Source organism: Oncorhynchus masou, chromosome 28 (genome assembly GCF_036934945.1).
Source record: "Oncorhynchus masou masou isolate Uvic2021 chromosome 28, UVic_Omas_1.1, whole genome shotgun sequence".
Lineage (NCBI taxonomy): Eukaryota > Metazoa > Chordata > Actinopteri > Salmoniformes > Salmonidae > Oncorhynchus > Oncorhynchus masou.
The window spans coordinates 64,272,279-64,292,994 of NC_088239.1; the positions used below are offsets into that span (position 1 = coordinate 64,272,279).

General features: G+C 42.8%; 1 protein-coding gene across 5 annotated transcripts; it reads left to right on the forward strand.

Annotated features, from left to right (window-relative positions):
* Positions 1-7,344: 7,344 nt before the first annotated feature.
* srek1 (splicing regulatory glutamine/lysine-rich protein 1) lies at positions 7,345-20,520 on the forward strand. Of its 5 annotated transcripts, none has more exons than XM_064942911.1 (12): positions 7,345-7,597; positions 7,797-7,930; positions 10,204-10,334; positions 10,784-10,972; positions 11,451-11,629; positions 11,991-12,124; positions 12,426-12,540; positions 12,641-12,730; positions 13,116-13,259; positions 15,019-15,090; positions 15,301-15,427; positions 19,091-20,520. In XM_064942911.1, exons 1-12 carry the CDS (start codon positions 7,470-7,472, stop codon positions 19,250-19,252), a joined length of 1,605 nt encoding a protein of 534 aa, XP_064798983.1. In that variant the 5' UTR covers positions 7,345-7,469; the 3' UTR covers positions 19,253-20,520. The 5 variants fall into 5 exon arrangements, with proteins under 5 accessions (XP_064798983.1, XP_064798984.1, XP_064798985.1 ...); XM_064942912.1 differs by having other exon boundaries at positions 15,301-15,476; positions 19,091-19,181; XM_064942916.1 differs by lacking the exon at positions 7,345-7,597 and adding an exon at positions 8,799-9,826 and having other exon boundaries at positions 7,840-7,930.
* Positions 20,521-20,716: the final 196 nt, after the last annotated feature.

The window sequence follows — 20,716 nt, forward strand, 5'->3', positions numbered from 1 at the left end:
TTCCGGAGACACCTGAAACCCCACCTCTTCAAGGAATACCTAGGATAGGATAAAGTAATCCTTCTCACCCCCCCTTAAATGATTTAGATGCACTATTGTAAAGTGGCTGTTCCACTGGATGTCAGAAGGTGAATTCACCAATTTGTAAGTCGCTCTGGATAAGAGCGTCTGCTAAATGACTTAAATGTAAATGTCTACACAACATCAACCATGAGTACAGCCCAGTTACAGGTACTACTTACTTACACACTTTTCAAAATCTAATGAGATTTCTTGGGGTCATGCTCATTATTTCTTATATTCATGTACAGTTTGCCAGCAGCATACCACCCTGCATACCACTGCTAGCTTGCTTCTGAAGCGAAGCAGGGTTGGTCCTGGTCAGTCCCTGGATGGGAGACCAGATGCTGCTGGAAGTGGTGTTGGAGGGCCAGTAGGAGGCACTCTTTCCTCTGGTCTAAAAAAATATCCCAATGCCCCAGGGCAGTGATTGGGGACATTGCCCTGTGTAGGGTGCTGTCTTTTGGATGGGACGTTAAACGGGTGTCCTGACTCTTTGATGTCACTAAAGATCCCGTGGCACTTATCGTAAGAGTAGGGGTGTTAACCCCTGTGTCCTGGCTAAATTCCCAATCTGACCCTCAAACCATCACGGTCACCTAATAATCCCCAGTTTACAATTGGCTCATTAATCCCCCTCCTCTCCCCTGTAACTATTATCCAGGTCGTTGCTGCAAATGGAACATGTTCTCAGTCAACTTACCTGGTAAAATAATGGATAAATAAATAATAAATCAAGTTGAAGTCGGCGGTTTACATACACTTAGGTTGGAGTCATTAAAACTTGTTTTTCAACCACTACACACATTTCTTGTTAACAAACTATAGTTTTTGCAAGTCGGTTAGGACATCTACTTTGTGCATGACAGGTAATTTTTCCAACAATTGTTTACAGATTATTTCACTGTATCACAATTCCAGTGGGTCAGAAGTTTACATACACTAAGTTGACTGTGCCTTTAAACAGCTTGGAAAATTCCAGAAAATTATGTAATGGCTTTAGACGCTGCTGATAGGCTAATTGACATCATTTGAGTCAATTGGAGGTGTACCTGTGGATGTATTTCAAGGCCTACCTTCAAACTCAGTGCATCTTTGCTTGACAGCATGGCAAAATCAAAAGAAATCAGCCAAGACCTCCACAAGTCTGGTTCTTCCTTGGGAGCAAATTCCAAACGCCTGAAGATACCATGTTCATCTGTACAAACAATTAGTACTCAAGTATAAACACCATGGGACCACGCAGCCGTCATACCGCTCAGGAAGGAGACACGTTCTGTCTACAAGAAAGGAATGTACTTTTGTGCAAAAAGTGCAAATCAATCCCAGAACAACAGCAAAGGACCTTGTAAAGATGCTGGAGAAATCAGGTACAAAACACCCACAGTAAAACAAGTCCTATATCGACATAACCTGAAAGGCCGCTCAGCAAGGTAGAAGCCACTGCTCCAAAACCGCCATATAAAAGCCAGACTACGGTTTGCAGCTGCACATGGGGACAAAGATCGTACTTTTTGGAGAAATGTCCTCTGATTTTATGACACAAAAATAGAACTGTTTGGCCATAATGACCATTGTTATGTTTGGAGGAAAAAGGAGGAGGCTTGCAAGCCGAAGATCACCATCCCAACCGTGAAGCATGGGGGTGGCAACATCATGTTGTGGGGGTGCTTTGCTGCAGGAGGGACTGGTGCACTTCACAAAATAGATGGCATCATGAGGTAGGAAAATGATGTGGATATATTGAAGCAACATCTCAAGACATCAGTCAGGAACTTAAATGGGTCTTCCAAATGGACAATGACCCCAAGCATCCTTCCAAAGTTGTGTCAAAATGGCTTAAGGACAACAAAGTCAAGGTATTGGAGTGGCCATCACAAAGCCCTGACCTCATTCTTATAGAAAATGGGTGGGCAGAACTGAAAAAGTGTGTGTGAGCAAGGAGGCCTACAAACCTGACTCAATTACACCAGCTCTGTCAGGAGGAATGGGACAAAATTCACCCAACTTATTGTGGCAAGCTTGTGGAAGGCTACACAAAACGTTTGACCCAAGTTAAACCATTTAAAGGCAATGCTAACAAATACTAACCCTCAGTGTAATAGAGCTGAGATGTGGGTTTCCAAGAGAAACTAGGATAGTTACCGTCTTAACTGTAAGTACAACAGGAAATGAGTAACCCCAGCTAAACACTGTGCAAGAATGCAGTGTAATAGCTCAAAAGTTCTACAGCTGCACCATCGAGAGCATCCTGACTGATTGCATCACTGCTTGGTATGGCAACTGCTCAGCCTCCGACCACTAGGTGCTACTGAGGGTAGTGCGTACAGCCCAGTACATCACTGGGGTCAAACTTCCTGCCATCCAGGACCTGTAAACCAGGCAGTGTCAGGGGAAGGCCCTAAAATTTGCCAAAGACTCCAGCCACCCTCGTCATAGACTGTTCTCTCTGCTACCGCACGGCAAGTGGTACCAAATCACCAAGTCTAGGTCCAAAAGGCTTCTTAAAACCCCAAGTCATAAGACTTCTGAACAGCTAATCAAATGGCTACCTGTACTATTTGCAATGAGATCGACAGTATCAGCCTTTGTCTCAAACACTATCTAAAGGAGGAGACATAATAGCTGTAGCTTTTCCTAGTGGAAAAAATTCTGCCAACAGCGTAATATACACTGCTCAAGAAAATAAAGGGAACACTGAAACAACACAATGTAATTCCAAGTCTATCACACTTCTGTGAAATCAAACTGTCCACTTAGGAAGCAACACTGAATGACAATAAATGTCACATGCTGTTGTGCAAGTGGAATAGACAACAGTTGGAAATTATAGGCAATTAGCAAGACACCCCCAATAAAGGAGTGGTTCTGCAGGTGGGGACCACAGACCACATCTCAGTTCCTATGCTTCCTGGCTGATGTTTTGGTCACTTTTGAATGCTGGCGGTGCTTTCACTCTAGTGGTAGCATGAGACGGAGTGTACAACCCACACAAGTGGCTCAGGTAGTGCAGCTCATCCAGGATGGCACATCAATGGGAGCTGTGGCAAGAAGGTTTGCTGTGTCTGTCAGCGTAGTGTCCAGAGCATGGAGGCGCTACCAGGAGATAGGCCAGTACATCACGAGACGTGGAGGAGGCCGTAGGAGGGCATCAACCCAGCAGCAGGACCGCTACCTCCGCCTTTGTGCAAGGAGGAGCAGGAGGAGCACTGCCAGAGCCCTGCAAAATTACCTCCAGCAGGCCACAAATGTGCATGTGTCTGCTCAAACGGTCAGAAACAGACCCCATGAGGGTGGTATGAGGGCCCGACATCCACAGGTGGGGATTGTGCTTACAGCCCAACACCGTGCAGGACGTTTGGCATTTGCCAGAGAACACCAAGATTGCCAAATTCGCCACTGGCGCCGTGTGCTCTTCACAGATGAAAGCAGGTTCACACTGAGCACATGTGACAGATGTGACAAAGTCTGGAGACGCCGTGGAGAACGTTCTGCTGCCTGCAACATCCTCCAGCATGACCGGTTTGGCGGTGGGTCAGTCATGGTGTGGGGTGGCATTTCTTTGGGGGGCCGTACAGCCCCCCATGTGCTCGCCAGAGGTAGCCTGACTGCCATTAGGTACCGAGATGAGATCCTCAGACGCCTTGTGAGACCATATGCTGGTGTGGTTGGCTCTGGGTTCCTCCTAATGCAAGACAATGCTAGACCTCATGTGGCTGGAGTGTGTCAGCAGTTCATGCAAGAGGAAGTCATTGATGCTATGGACTGGCCCGTCCGTTCCCCAGACCTGAATCCAATTGAGCACATCTGGGACATCATGTCTCGCTCCATCCACCAACGCCACGTTGCACCACAGACTGTCCAGGAGTTGGCGGATGCTTTAGTCCAGGTCTGGGAGGAGATCCCTCAGGAGACCATCCGCCACCTCATCAGGAGCATGCCCAGGCATTGTAGGGAGGCCATACAGGCACGTGGAGGCCACACACACTTCTGAGCCTCATTTTGACTTGTTTTAAGGACATTACATCAAAGTTGGATCAGCCTGTAGTGTGGTTTTCCACTTTAATTTTGAGTGTGACTCCAAATCCAGACCTCCATGGGTTGATAAATTTGATTTCCATTGATCATTTGTGTGTGATTTTGTTGTCAGCACATTCAACTATGTAAAGAAAAAAGTATTTCATAAGAATATTTCATTCATTCAGATCTAGGATGTGTTATTTTAGTGTTCCCTTTATTTTTTTGAGCAGTGTAGTATGTCTATAGTAAACACTGCACAATACTGTATAATAGTAAAGATTACTACGGACCTACAGTATCAGCCATTGTCTCATACACTACCTAAAGGAGAGGAGACATGACTGGAGTGTGAACCGCTTGACCGTGAAGGGGCAGGGCATTGTAACTCACATATGCCTATAGTTTATTTATTGCTTCAAACGTGTGGGTCGGCTGTACTGACACCACGTTTATAACATATTTATTTCTTTATACATGGGGTTTGAGGTTGGCAGGACTTAAGAGAAAGTGTGTTTATAATTGTGCTCAGTCCTGCAATGGTCACCTCTCATTAAGCTATCTATTTTGCATAGTTGGTTCACGGTTGAACACAAGAGTTTAGGCAAGATTTCTGTGCCCTGTGAGAGATGAAATCTTGGTGTGCCTTGCAACACCTAAAGGCTCTGCATGGTCAATCCAGGTTCTGCATTGGCCATACAGCATTTCTGACAATACGGCCTCTGCATGAGTCATGGTATTCATACTTCTTGCACTTCGCAGAGCAGTTGAGCAGAGCTATTGTGAAGGAAGTTCTCAAGGAAGTGAGTTTGTGTTTATACAGGACCTACCATTGCCACCAACCATCAACCAATCATGTCAATGAGGAGCACTCCACATTGTTAAAAAATATGGGTGTGGTGCCATTAAAATGCTCTGCATGGTCAATCCGGCATCTGCAGTGACAGTACAGCATTTACTGGAATGCTTCTCAAATATAATGTTTTATGTAGTTCTCCACACTCGCTGAGTCACTCACATTAAACAACCATCTTTCCTGTAGTTGTTTGTCTTGCCAACGTAGTGGTGCGCACACTAAACAATCTGGCACAGACAGGGTGTCACACACTGTAAGATTCTTTACTTGGTCGTGAGGATTCTCCAAACCACCACGCTGTCTCGCCAAAACAATGATGTGATTAGATTGTTAAAGTAGCTAGAACGAGCTGTGGCTCAAAGCAGCCTCAAAGGAGTTGAAATTTCGAGCCAACATTTTTAATTGAATAGCATTGCTTGTGAACTTCAGAGCTGAAACAATTTTACTCTGTGGCTCTTGGATAAAGGCAAGTACAAACGCATACTAATAGTCATATCTCCTACTCGAGTGTCTACACATTCCAGGGGATGCGAAACATCGTCGTCATCATCTCACTGGCTTCTTCTCTGGTGAGCTCTCATTGGCTATTGCTGATCACGGTCTCAAAACGTGTCATTGCACATCTCACATTATAAGAGCATTGCAGATTTTGTGCTGATAACAACAAACATGTTTGAAAATATCGGGACTGCTCAAAGACCGGATCGGTAGCCCCCGGATTGCTTTTCTGACCCGCTCACATTAAACTAGTGTCATTCATGGCCACGCGTCCCAAGAAGGCAACAACATGGGGGAGGGGGGGGGGGTGTCTCCGGTCTCAAAAACTTGTCTGGGCCAGCTAAATCGGAGCCAAAATTGTGTAGTGTACATCCGGCTTAAGAAAAACCCTAACCGCCGCAATACTGGTCGACCAAACCGAGTATTGCCCAAATTCGAACACTGTCACAAGTAATTAAAACAAGGACAAAACCCAAACAAGAAGGCACAAGTCAAACCCAGTGGGAGTGACAGCAGACCACCCAGATGGAGAGGTTAGCTTGTTAGCTTGCTCCAAGCTATTGAATAGCTGCAAGTATACTTCTGTGCTTATACACTCTAACATAACACTCTTACCAGGCAATCCTTTCTGGAATGAGCCGAGAGAAAAGCAGGAGGTGGAAGTTGTGCGGTAGCAGCTATTTGAGGGGGTCCGCAGCAGCCTCAGCACTACCTGGGACACCGGACTAATGTGAAATCCTTACTCGGAATGTATTCTGCGGCGTGGAAGGATACCATATTGGAGTGCTCAAATATAGTGCTACATAACACCGCTAAATCAAAACCGTCAAACCCAGGGCTCTCCAAACCTGTTCCTGGAGAGCTACCGTCCTGTAGGTTTTCGCTCCAACCCTAATCTTGCACATCTGATGAACTTAATCAAGTTAGTCACAACTAGGGTTAGAGTGAAAACCTACAGTTTGTTAGTAGGCAAACGGAAGTGTTCTCCCCTCCTCGATAGCCACCTTTTATCGAGGATACTCATGTGTATTCTACTGCAGAATCATTTTGACATTTTCCACAACCCCCTTTGAATCAGCTTTTGTTTCATCAGAGAAAAACACGTTTAAAAACAATATTCTACTTATTGTTTTATCTATAAAATGTCTTGCACAACATTTTTTTTGCACTTTACACATTTATTTTGGGATGCATCCCTGTTAACTTCATTTGCCTAATGATGCTCCGAGCAGAGGAGGACCGCCTCATTTCAAGCAAAAGCATTTCCATCCACGTCCACTCGATTAACTGTGGCTTTTTTCAAGAGGAGAGAGGACGCAGTCTGGTGATGAAATCTAATTGAAGAAAGACCTTTGATGTGAGACATCCTTGACACATGACGGCGCTGTTCGCACAGCAATCGGTGGAGACATCAAGATCTTTCAGCATTACTGTCAAAGATTTGCTAAACTAACCCAAGATTGACCATAGTATGTCGATTACAACGGGAGCAAATTAATCACAGTGGGCCGAACAAACAAGGAAGTGGGCAGAGCCAAGCACGAGCTAGGGAGATTATATTGGCCCATTCTAACATGTGTTTGCATATTTCCGTTAGGGAACGCCTTCTCTGTGAAGTGCGTGTGTGCAATTGCTAATTTCGCCCTTGCACTCCTTTTAAACAACGCCATTTTTGGGGGAAACTTTACCCGCAAAGGGTACAGTCTACAAAACGTAATCCACTTCGTAACAGATTGTAGTTTTCTTAACAGTATTAAACTCAAATGTGTCATTGATGAGAAAATTAGCAGACTGTCGTCCAAAATCCTTCTCGCTCCATCTTCTCTCACAGCCGCCGCTTCCCCTCACCACCATATTTGGTTGTGAGTGGGATACGCCAACCGGATGCTTCAGAATTATACATCCGGTGAAACGTCTGGTTCACTCTTCTGTCTGTGGTACTGTCTTTACTGCCCCTGTAACCGTTTTCTAGAATTAACGTTCGGATAGTCATAAAATACGATTTCCTGTACATTTTCAAGAGGAAGCATTTCGAAAAATGAGTGGAATTCCAGGCACCGCTGTCATTCAAATCACCAATCTGTCGTCTGCCGTGAGTAGTGAGCAGATGCGCACTCTCTTCGGCTTTCTTGGGGACGTCGAGGAGTTACGTCTTTACCCCCCGGAGTAAGCGCTATCAATTCGGCATGCCTAATAAAGAAACACCCAGGATCAAGGGCCTACTCCGCACGTTTACCATTGGTGCAGCTAGCTACCGGAGTTTACTTAATGTAGATAGATAGGCATGTATAACTAACGTTGACTTGTAAACTGTGTTCATTCAACATCCATGTAATTTCTAATACATGTCTGTGTTCTCTTACAGCAATGCACCACTCCCCTTCTCGTCCAAAGTATGTTACATAAAGTATCGAGAGCCTTCCAGTGTTGGCGTGGCGCAACATTTAACCAACACTGTATTTATTGACAGAGCTTTGATAGTAGTCCCATGTGCAGAAGGTGAGTATGCCCAAACTCATTCAAGTGATGATGTTGACATAATGAGTGTTTTGTGTAGTCAACACACTTCCTGTGAAATTGTGTTGTCTATTGGTTCGTGAAACCGCTGAAATTCTAACGTTAGTATCCGACATTCAAATAGCAGGTACACGCAAGTGTTTCTTTCCAGTGTTTTGCTGTGTTGGTTTCCATTAGGAATACACATGAACACAAATGCACTGTATCCCAGATCCAAGATGGCCTAATCCACAATGAGCACTCAATTTATCCTAGGCACCTGTCACAACTAGCTAGATATAAGCAGTGTGTTTTGTCATGGGGCTTTACACAATATGAAAATAACATGATCATTTGCACGGACCATGGAAGGCACATTGTAGTAGCAGGAGCAGACACTTAGAGTAACATCATAGACTAGTACCACCTCACTGTATTCAATGACAGTTTATGCTGGTCTGGCAATACATCATCCATATTCTTGCGAAATAACACTTGACTCGGATTCTGATGTTCATGACAAAGGTTGACGTGATTGTTATGGGTATAATGCATAGTGATATGGAGGTGACTTCAAGGATATGGTAGAATAACATAATAAATAATTAACTACTTCTTTTCTCTCTTTATTTTGTTTCATATTTTTTTTTTTTTTTTTTTTTTTGCTTAATCTCCCTGTCCTCTAGAACCTTCTCTTGTTCCATTATTTAGCGTATAGCTTCTCAAAAAAAATAAAAATGGTCTCACCTTATCTAACCGATTCTCTCACTTGAAATGCTTTTTTGTCCACGTTAACTTAGTGCTGGATGGCTACTGAGTTTATTAATTTGGTTTTGTATGTTTTTTCTGTGTGATTATGTGTGCATATCAGATGACTAGACTGGCCCAGCTGTTACACTACACTAGCCTGAGTCAGGCATTGTTTTCCAAGCCACTATCCCCGCTGGGGCCACCGCTGCCTTCAAGGGGGGAATGTGACCAAGGAGAATAAGCCCGCTGAACCTTCCAAGATGGACACCTTGTCTCTTTTTATTTATCTTTCTTTTCTTTCTTTTTTTTGGTTGGTTTCTTTTAGTTTTTACTTTCACATGTTGTCCCTTGCCTTGTCTGCTCCCTCTAGACTCTAGCTACACTATTGCATTATTCCTAGCATATTGTTTTTCCGTTTATTATTTTTCTTTTTTCCTCTCTCTTTCTCTCACCTCTTCTCTTTCTTTCTTTCGCTCATTCTCTCCTTCCACAGTCTGTGATTGAGTTCTGTCCAGGTTGCCATGGCACCCAGGTGGAATGTGTATCACACATGGGCTGCCATGAAGATGACTAACACATTTTACTTTCTTTGTCTCCTGCTCTTGGTCTATGGTTAGGATTTCAAATATAGGGCTCATCTAAACCTTAAACTCACTAGGAGAAAGTATCATTAACTTATAAGTAGTAGAATAGAATAGAACCTTTACATTGGTAACATAATGCTTATACTGATAGTATAAGAATTTGATTACATGGACTTTTTATTGCTTTTGCCCTTAAGCCTTAAATTATTGTAATTGTTTTTTTTTCTTCTCAAAAACAAAGCCACTAGATTAATTGAAAGACCCACTGCGCCCTTCCCCTCTTCCATTCAGGAACGGCAGATTGAACCAGTAATAAGAAAGTGAAAGATTTCAAATCCATTGTTTTTAGGTTTTAAGTTTTGGTTAACGTTTGGGAATTTCTCAAGATTCTTAAAAAATGTTCTTCTTTTCTGTATCTGATGTTCTGTGTGCTATTAGTGATGCAGCCATCATGAACGGTTGTCTTGTGTTGCACTCCTTTCCAACACTGCGAAACGATCGCCCTACGGGAAAAGCGCCCATGCTTGCTATCGTATGGTTCATGACCAATATGTTTCCAGTACAGGTGACCCATACCTCAAAGTGTTCTCTGCATTATTTTTGAATCTATGAAAAAAAGAGGACAAAAATCAGGATTTCCCTTTCGTTTGTGAGGAAGGAGTCATGTTAACGTTTTTGTCTGTTCATAGCCTGAATGCTAAATGACTGACTTATTACAGTAAATTTGAGAAGTAGAGGGAAACCTCACTGTGGATGCTCAACTTTTTTTTAGCATCGGCTCTTAGACTCCTCAGTAACTAGCCAATAGAGCTAGGTCTTTGTATGAAGAAGGAATGTTCTCTCTCTCTCTAGAATACTGGGGCTATAATACTGCAGTCATAGAGGACGCAGAAGGGTTGTTTCCTGCCATGACCTGCTCTAACTCCTCGCCTTGTCCCACAGGGAAGATCCCAGAAGAAGCCAAGGCCTTGTCTCTCTTGGCACCTGCTGCCCCCCCTGCTGTTCCTGCTGTACCCAGCCTGATGCCAGGCGCCGGCCTGCTGCCCCTTCCCACCTCGGCCCCCATACAGACTGTGAGTTTGGGATTAATAGACCGTACCAGGGTGCTCAATTTCCAGTCCACAGACCAACTTTGGTCTCTGGGATGTTGCTGACTGGTCCCACAGAATAGTTGTGACAAATATTTAGTCAGTTCTCAAGTGTTAGTTTTAATATAAGTAGTCTTCCAAGAAGTGCCATAGCTTGCCAAGCCTCTGGTACAAAAAAAGATTGAGAAACACTGTGCTATACAATTTTTGATCAGTAGGAGGTGTATTGCTTTACCACAGACATATTTATTAAGCTCTACAGCACCTGTGCAACATTTGGGCCTTTTTATTTTCAGATGGGAACAAATGGCAATCAAACCTAAAGATATCATCAAACTGTTTCTATGTATGGTACATCTTACCTGAAAATCTCTCAATCTTTATTCCACCTCTCCATCTGCCTAGTAAACCTTGCTCTGTTTGTCTTACTGCAGCAGCTGAGCGTCCCTATTGTGAGCCTGGCGGCATTGCCAGCTGCCCTGGACCCTGCAGTGTCGGCCCTGGCTGTGACTGGAGCAGGTGGGGTGTCGTCCTCCGCCCAGCCCCCCCTCATGGGGAACGTGGATCCCTCCAAGGTGAACGAGATCAGAAGGACTGTCTACGTTGGCAACCTCAACTCGCAGGTAACAGGGACCCTCAGACTAACTGAAGTTCTGTGACAGCTATTCACATTTTCATATATATTTCCCATTGACATGAATGCATGATTTAAGCTCAAAAGTCAAGTTAGGATATAGCACTTGGATGAAGCTCTTCCTCTGTTATATTAAGGGTTATCATCTGTCATAGGATGATGCCATAATCTTATGACGGTTACAGATGTAAGATCTTAATTTGAGCCAGTTTGCTACAGTAGGAAAATTATTCTGCTCCAACAGGAAATTTGAATTATTATATGGATTATAATTCATGGATATTGTTTTAGGGGTTGATCAATTTTACATTAGGGCAAATCAAGTCTGACGTTTTTAAGGCTTTAGAAGCCTTTTTTAACATTGAATACACTACAAATTCTCATCAATAAAATAGTGATCACATTAAGATCCTATACCTGTATCTTATTGCATTAATGTTAAAATGTGCTCTCTTCTCCCTCCGTAGACCACTACTGCAGAGCAACTGCTGGAATTCTTTAAGCAGGTGGGCGACGTAAAGTTTGTGCGCATGGCGGGGGACGAGACGCAGCCCACACGCTTCGCCTTCGTGGAGTTTGCCGACCAGGATTCAGTGTCCAGAGCGCTGACCTTTAACGGAGTCATGTTCGGAGACAGACCCTTGAAGTAAGTCTCATAACGTTTTCTATAGAATAAAAACGTTATATGTTGTGTATCTCGTCTCAAAATATTATTAGTGGAGATGCACCTATGTGTTACCCTGTTCACTGTTATTGTGGAATATTGATTGTGATGATTGTGCTTCTCTCCAAATTAAAATTAAATGACCAGTTGACATTTTTTGTGGTAGTACTACCGCAACGTTGCTCAATACTGTGCTGTCTTTGGAATCAACAAATGTAGCAATTGAAAGTCTTATGCCTCTTAAGTGAATTGTTTTCCATGTCTGTGGTGATTTGCCTTTCTGTGTTGTGACTTGATGTTCACTAAGTTGCGTTAATGTGATATAACGTTGTGTTTTGGTCAGGATTAATCATTCCAACAACGCCATTGTGAAGCCCCCAGAGCTGACCCCTCAGGCTGCAGCCAAGGAGCTGGAGGACGTAATGAAGAGGGTCAGAGAGGCCCAGTCCACCATTGCCGCCATCATAGTAGAGCCAGGTCAGAGGTCAACCACTCTCATCCTCACGGGTACCCTTGTAGCTTTTTTCGTGTGAAAATGGTTGGATGGTATGAAAAGGATTATACCCGAGCCAAATGCATCCTAAATTGGATTTATTTAAAAGCACAACTCAAAGGCAGGCACATATTTAGTCAGCAATAAAAATGCTCAGGCTTTACTGCAGATGGAAGTACAGGTATAGGAATAGATACAGGAGTGATGTTTCAACATCACATGTCTTTCACAGACATAGATTGGTCTGATGGTATGATTAGTCTGACCAATCTCTTCCTGTTACAGAGGAGGTGAAGAAACGCTCATCCAGTCACTCCCGACGTTCCAGGAGATCCAGAACACGGTCACGATCGCATTCCCGCTCAAGAACGAGGAGGAAGCGGTCCCATTCTAGGCACAGGTACGGTCCGGGATTGAGAATTCCTCTCACAGGCAAATAAAGTGAACTTGATTTGGTCTAATAATATAAATTCTCCCCTTTTTTGCTTTTCCGTCTCCAGAAGCAGGCTCTCTCAGAGGTCGCGGCCCAAGGTCAGCGAGTCCCACGTCTCTCGGGGGATCCACAAGAGACTTTCACGCTCCAGATCACGGTAGAACTACTGCAGTCTGTTGTTCCAACTATTTTACCTTGAGATAAGCCTGAAAGCTTTTGTAAATCAAATAAAGCTGTTAGGAAATCTTTAGTCATGAGGATGGCGTTCATTCAAAAAAATGTGTATAGTTTAAATGTGTATAGTTTATTTTGTTAGTCTGCACATCACCTTAAATGGTGTGCATTCTTTGTTTCTTTAGCTTTAAGCCAGGACCCAACATTTGGTAAATACTTAGAGGACTGTGTTTTAGCAGCAGTGCCAGTATGATGTTGAGTTTACTCATTGAATCACTAGGCTCCAGTCTCTCTGTCATGGATTGTACCAGCTTGCAGATCAAAGGCATCTAGGAAAGGAGTGAGTGACACTTTCTGGTGTACTGCAGGGACAGGCGGAAAGAGAGGGAGCAGAGGACGAGAGGAAAGGAGGATATATCTCGGGTTATAGAGGATAGGAGGCAGAAGGAGAAAAAGGCTAAAACACCTCCAAAAAGCTACAGTGCATCCCAAAGGTCCAGGAGCACGAGCAGGTCAGCAGAACACCATACTATACATGTTGTCATGTTTATTAGGTACACCACCCCTTTCACATAAAATGGTTAGCTTCTACAGACAGTGAGTCATGTGACCCTGGCTTGTTATATAAAGCCGGCAGGCGGGCATTGTAACTGTTCGATTGAACGTTAGAATGGGCGCACTGCTTCCACTGGTTCCAGTATCTCAAAATACCAGCCTCCTGAGCTTTTCACCCCAGTGCGTGAAAAGGACATGTCAACACGTTAATCGGCGTTCCAGCTGTGTATTTGATCTGTGCATGTGCTAGCAGCAGCCGAACGAGCCTCCCTCTTTAGCACGACTAAAGTGTGTTCAGAACAACTCAATATAGAAGTTGTTTTCACATACAAACTTCTCATGTTCGAACTAAAAAATATATATCCCATTTAGCAGACGCTTTTGTCCAAAGCGACTTACAAGTCGGCTGGGGCCACTACTTTTACATATGGGTGGCCCCAGCGGGAATCGAACCCACGACGCTTGGCGTTGCAAGCGCCATGCTCTACCGACTGAGCCACACGAACTAAGAATCCAATATCCTTCCCAAAGTTAAAATGTTCACCTTGGTAGAACGTTTGTTTTGCTTGGTGATTTTCTGCATTTTCAGAGTGCCATCAGGTAGCCTGATTTCAGATGTGTCCATGTAGATAACAAAAACATGAGCTTGCACATACCCAGAATAATAGTTTGTGTGGGGGTGCTGACTAATGGCGAATAAACTATCAAAATAATGAAAGTCGCACACTCCATGTGTCATCTCCCAGCAATTTAATGGGTATCTACCAACGTTTCGGCATCACTGTGCCTTCCTCAGATGTGTCCATGTAAACAGAATTATTAGGAAATTGTTATTCTTGCAAAGCATATAAACATTTTAATCTAATTATTATATTAATCTAGCTATTATTGTGTGCATGTAACTGCACTCAGTGTCAAGTGTTTACTGTAAATGATGCAACAACAAAAAACGTCCAGTAAGCGGCAGTCCAGCTCGTTGATGAGAGGTCGAAGGAGAATGGCAAGACTTGTGCAAGCTAACAAACGGGCCTCAAATAGGCAAATAATGGTGCAGTACAACAGTGGTGTGCAGAATGTCATCTCGGATAACAGAACTCGTCAGTCCTTATCACTGATGGGCTACTGCAGCAGACCACACAGGGTTCCACTCCTATCAGCTATGGGCACGTGATCACCAACCCTGAGATTTGAGGAGTGGAAAAACTTTGCCTGGTCTGAAGAATCCCGGTTCCTCTTGCGTCATGCTGATGGCAGAGTCAGGATTTGGTGTAAGCAGCATAAGTACATGGCCCTATCCTGCATGGTGTCAATGGTACAGGCTGGTGGCGGTGGTGTAATGGTGTGGGGAATGTTTGTCTGGCACACATTAGGTCCGTTGATACCAATAGAGCAAAGTTTTTAATGCCACACCTTGTAGAATCCACGCACTGAAGAATTCAGGCTGTTATGGAGGCGTACATAATAAACTGACCACTGAGTGTATATAGTATATCAAGCTGAATCCTTTCTAATTGATGTATAGTTAAGCACACATCTTAAATTAGGGTAGGGCTTGTTGATGAAACAAAAATACTTATTTGTTCAGCTAACACAATATATAAAATGAGCACTGAACTGATGTACACACAATAATATCCATAGGCCTGTCTGAGAGCTCTCGATATTGACTAAAACTCCCAGTTAATATTAAGAAATGTTGGTGTAAATTATTTTCAGGGGCCACAGAAGGAAGAGCAGGGATCGTTCTAGGAGTCCCAGAAGGAAAGCCAGGTCTCCCTCACCAAAGAGGTAAAGTAAAACAATGTAGTACAACGGGACCATTCAACACAACAATCAGCACCACCACAACCAAGCCCGTAGGGTGGGAATCCTAACTTGAGATATACATGTGTAACTTAAATCTTGCATTATGATGGTCTCTGGAAGATTTGCACAAACAAGACTTTGGATGACATTACTCTGTCGATCATTAAGGGTTGTTGACATTTACATTTGCAGAGGGAGGAAAGACGAGAAGAGGGAGAAAGCAAGGGATGGCAGCAGGGAAAAGAGGGAGAGTTCCAACTCCAGGAAGAAGAGCAGCCGAGATAAAGAGAAGATTGAGTTCAAGGCCAAACCTATGAAGGTGAGAAGACTAATGCTATAGTTGCTGACTTCTGAATCCACTCCTGACCGTAAGTGCACTTGTCAGAAGTTGACTGTATTTGTGTGTATAATCATTGTCCTTTAGGGTAATGTCCTTATCACTGTAATTAGCATAATATCTGCACGTTGTCAAGCCTGTCTCGGAAAAACACTGGCCTACTTCTCACTGACTGCACCAAAGATCAAATCTCTGAAACTCCACTCTTCAGAATTGATAACAATCTGCAGACAGCTTACTAGGGGTTCCTCACAGTAAACTTTGTTTGGTGACTTTCAACCATGGGGGACTTGCCACTGCAAGTGTAGTATGAACAATGTTGCGCATAGCTATATTCTAGTTTTGAGATTTTGGGGCTCGCCCATTCTTTCCTGCAATATTCCTTTGTAGTTTTTAGTGTTAATTTGAAGTATGAAGTACCAAGAAAAAGTATGTGGTGTGCAATAGAGTAGTTCAGATCAATAGTCTGAGGTGAGGCAAACTTAAAGGTAAGGACTGAGTTTGGCAAGAGAGCATTTACACATGCTGCCCCATCCTGTAACTCTTTGCAAAAATTGTATTACAATTGAGGATTTAATCACACTAGAATGTTGTTTTTACCATAACTCCTGCTCTTTCTATACTCTTTATGACAAATGATTGCAATGTTTTTACATGACAATTTGGGTTGTACAGTTCATTCGGAAATATTCAGACCCCTTCACTTTTTCCACATTTTGTTACGTTACAGCCTTACTGTAAAATTGATTAAATATTTTTTTTCCCTCATCAATCTACACACATTATCCCATAATGACAAAAAAAAAAAAATGCAAATTTATTACAAATAATAACCTACATTTTTTTGCATACAGTACCAGTCATGCGTTTACTCATTCAAGGGTTTTTCAAAATATTGTTAAACAAATCAAAATATTTTACATTTGAGATTCTTCAAAGTAGCCATCATTTGCCTTGACGACAGCTTTGCACACTCTTGGCATTCTCTCAACCAGCTTCACCTGGAATGCTTTCCAACAGTCTTGAAGGAGTTCCCACATATGCTGAGCACTTGTTGGCTGTTTTTCTTTCACTCTGCAGTCCAACTCATCCCAAACCATCTCAATTGGGTTGAGGTCAGGTGATTGTGGAAGCCAGGTCATCTGATGCAGCACTCCATCACTCTCCTCCTTGGTCAAATAGTTCTTACACAGCCTGGAGGTGTATTGGGTCATTGACCTGTTGAAAACAATCACAGACCGTGTCACTAGCAAAGCACCATCACACCACCTCCTCCGTGCTTCCATTGACCTACTCTGCATCTCACAAAGACACAGCGGTTGGAACCAACATTTTCAAATTTGGACTCATCAGACCAAAGCACAGATTTCCACCTAATGTCCATTGCTTGTGTATCTTGGCCCAAGCAAATCTCTTCTTATTGGTGTCCTTTAGTAGTGGTTTCTTTGCAGCCTGGTTTCATGCAGTCTCTTCTGAACAGTTGATGTGTCTGTTACTTGAACTCTGAAGCATTTATTTGGGCTGTAATTTCCTAGGCTGGTAATTCTAATAAACTGCAGCAGAGGTAACTCTGGGTCTTCCTTACCTGTGGCGGTCCTCATGAGAGCCAGTTTCATCAGAGCGCTTGATGGTTTTTGTGACTGCACATGAATACATTTTCTGGATTATCAATCCAGTTGTTTTCTGGATTGACTGACCTTCATGTCTTGAATGAATGATGGACTGTCGTTTCTTTTTGCTTATTTGAGCTGTTGTTGCCATAATATGGACTTGGTCTTTTACCAAATAGGGCTATCTTCTGTATACCACCCCTACCTTGTCACAACACAACTGATTGTCTCAAACGCATTAAGGATTTCCACAAATTAACTTTTAACAAGGCACATCTGTTAATTGAAATGCATTCCAGACGACTACCTCATGAAGCTGGTTGAGAGAATGCCAAGACTGTGCAAGGCAAAAGGTGGCTACTTTTTGAATACTACATGACTCCATTGGTGTTATTTCATAGTTTTGATGTCTTCACTATTATTATACAGTGTAGAAAATAGTAGAAATAAGAAAAAACCCTTGAATGAGTAGGTCTCAACTTTTGACTTGTACTGTTAGTATTCAGACCGTTTGCCAAGAGACTCGAAATTTGAGCTCAGGTGCATCCTCTTTCCATTGATCATTCTTGACATGTTTCTACAACTTGATTGGAGTCCACTTGTGGTAAATTCAATTAATTTGACATGATTTGGAAAGGCACATACCTGTCTATATAAGGTCCCACAGTTGACAGTGCATGTCAGAACAAAAACCAAGCCATGGAGGTCTACGGACAATTCCTTCGACCCCGAGACAGGATTGTATCAAGCCTCAGCTCTGGGGAAGGGTACCAAAACATTTCTGCAGCATTGAAGGTCCCCAAGAACACAGTGGCCTCCGTCATTCTTAAATAGAAGTTTTTGGAATCACCAAGACTCTTCCAAGAGCTGGCCGCCCGGCCAAACTGAGCAATTGGGGAAGAAGGACGTTGGTCAGGGAGATGACCAAGAACCCGATGGTCACCCTGACAGAGCTCTAGAGTTCTTCTGTGGAGATGGGAGAACCTTCCAGAAGGACAACCATCTCTGCAGCACTCCACCAATCAGACCTTTATGGTAGAGTGGCCATACTGAAGCCACTCATCAGTAGAAAGCACATGACAGCCCGCTTGGAGTTCTCCTAAAGGACTCTCAAGACCATGAGAAACAAGATTCACTGATCTGATGAAACCAAGATTGAACTCTTTGGCCTGAATGCCAAGCATCATATCTGGAGGAAACCTGGCACCATCCCTACGGTGAAGCATGGTGGTGGCAGCATCATGATGTGGGGATGTTTTTCAGCGGCAGGGACTGAGTGACTAGTCAGGATCAAGTTAAAGATGAACGGAGCAAAGTACAGAGGTCCTTGATGAAACCCTGCTTCAGAGCACTCAGGACCTCAGACTGAGTTGAAGGTTCACCTACCAACAGGACAACGACCCTAAACACACAGCCAAGACAACGCAGGAGTGGCTTCGGGACACGTCTCTGAATGTCCTTGAGTGGCCCAGCCAGAGTCCGGACTTGAACCTGATTGATCATCTCTGGAAAGACCTGAAAATAGCTGTGCAGTAACACTCACCATCCAACCTGACAGAGCATGAAAGGATCTGTGAGAGGTGTACCAAGCTTGTAACATCATCCCCAAAAGAGGACTCAAGGCTGTAATTGCTGTCAAAGGTGCTACAAAAAAGTACAGAGTAAAGGGTCTGAATACTTATGTATATGTGATATTTATATTTTTAGAGTAAGGCTGTAACGTAACAATATGGAAAAAGTCAAGTGGTCTGAATACTTTTCCCGAATGCACTGTTTTGTGTTATGGTGAGTGTGTGACTAAATGTGCTGTTTTCTTGGCCAGGGCGTACTTGAAATATAGATATCAATCTCCATGTGACTTTCCTGGTTAAACAAAGTATAAATAAAACTAAAGTACAGTGACCTGATGTCCTATAGTCAGTAACCTTAGCTCTTAAATGTTTTCACTGTGGCCCTAGTGTTTTCTGTTGATCCACCTAGTATAGTAAGGCCTGCTCTATTTGAAATTTAATTTTGAACGCGATCCTTTGATTAGGTGGAAAGGGACTACGACAGGAAGGAGAAGGACTACCAGAGTGAAAGGGAGGGGTCGGCCACACCAAGCGAGGGTTTGACATCACCCTGCGTCCAGCACAACGGCAGCTACAACACAAACACAGAGGATGACGCTGCCTCGCTCGCCGACAGCACTGAGTGATGGGTGTGAAACCAGGCAGAACCCTGGGAACGAGACAGTCCACTATGTATCCAGCTCCTGTGATCTTTACCTTGGTATAACATACACATACATCCCTTCCTTTTCCCCAGGCTGGCACAAGTGTGCCGCCAACCATTAGATCTTATCTGATTATTTTCCTAGTTCCAGTTTCTTGGTGTGTATTTAGTGTAAGACCGTATAAGAGAATGCTGACCCCCTATTCCCATTGCTGTGAATCTGTTGTCACATGATATTCATATTGAAAATAGACCTTAACGTGCACAGCTTGTTTTTATAGATGTGGAGAATGTGTGCTTTTCCTACAGTAAGAACTGTGTTGAACATAACATGCTTGTGGTTGATTTCCTGTTTCTTGGTTAATTTGGTGTTTGTGCTATCGTGCAACACTTAATCTATTTTGGTTACTACTAGATGCAAGGTGTCTGTTTGTGCACAATATCTTAGTTTGCACCCAATGTAAGAAACTGTTATTTACAAATTCTTACAAAATCAATATTTCTATAAAGTAATATTATGTGGAAGATCTTATAATGCAAGATGTCTAGTGTCTGTTGCTGTTAGAAAGGCCTTTCTGAAGGCTTCAACCAGCTTCATGGTTAAGCATGCCAACCCTACATTATACAGAGGTTCAACTTGCTTGACACATAGGAATGAGTTAACAATTCCCTGGCAGACAAGTCAAAGTGCCTAGACTGAAATTGTACAAAAATACACTAATAATAAACTTTATGAAGTTATTGAGATGCAAGATGATGTGTTGGTATTCTGCTTAAGCAATCGGGAAAAGTTGTTAGATATGAGTGGTGTTGTATTGGATACAAACAGCAAGCGTAATATTCATAAAATCTCAGTTTTACCAATCATAATTAAGTTATATTTGTAGTTTTGCGTTCGTTTGGTGGTGATGGATTCCAGTGTTTTGTATGAACACAGTGGCCATGGGGAACCCTGCAGTACAAAGTGTTCAATTTGGCTCCAATTTATCAGCAGTATTTTCTTTTGAACCAGAGTTTTTATCAAAGCTATGTATGTGTTGCAGTGAGTATGTATGTAGTACAAGTTGATTCAGGAGTGAGTGAACATGGTTTTCTCCTCACCAAATTGTGTTTACGTATACAGTATCTATGCTTCGGATTGAAGGACCTAATTTTTACAGAGTTAAGAGATACATAAGGCATTGGTCTGAGTTGTTTTATCATTTACATTGTCTTAATGAAGGGTAAAAAATAAAATAACAATCCACAACATTCATGAGACATTTGAAAGGATTGTGTAAAGAATGTATTTTTTATATTCATATAATGCATTTGGAAAGTATTCAGACCCCTCAATTTTTTCCATATTTTGTTAGGTTACAGCCTTATTCTAAAATGTAATAAATACGATTTTTTTTCCTCAGCAATCTACCCACAATATCCCATAATGACAGTGCAAATTTTTTTT

Coding starts and splice junctions, on each gene's coding strand:
- srek1 (XM_064942911.1), top strand. CDS start 7,470: ATGAGTGGAATTCCAGGCACCGCTGTCATTCAAATCACCAATCTGTCG. Junction 7,931..10,203: donor AGTAGTCCCATGTGCAGAAG/GTGAGTATGCCC, acceptor CTTGTCCCACAG/GGAAGATCCCAGAAGAAGCC. Junction 12,125..12,425: donor CGCCATCATAGTAGAGCCAG/GTCAGAGGTCAA, acceptor TTCCTGTTACAG/AGGAGGTGAAGAAACGCTCA.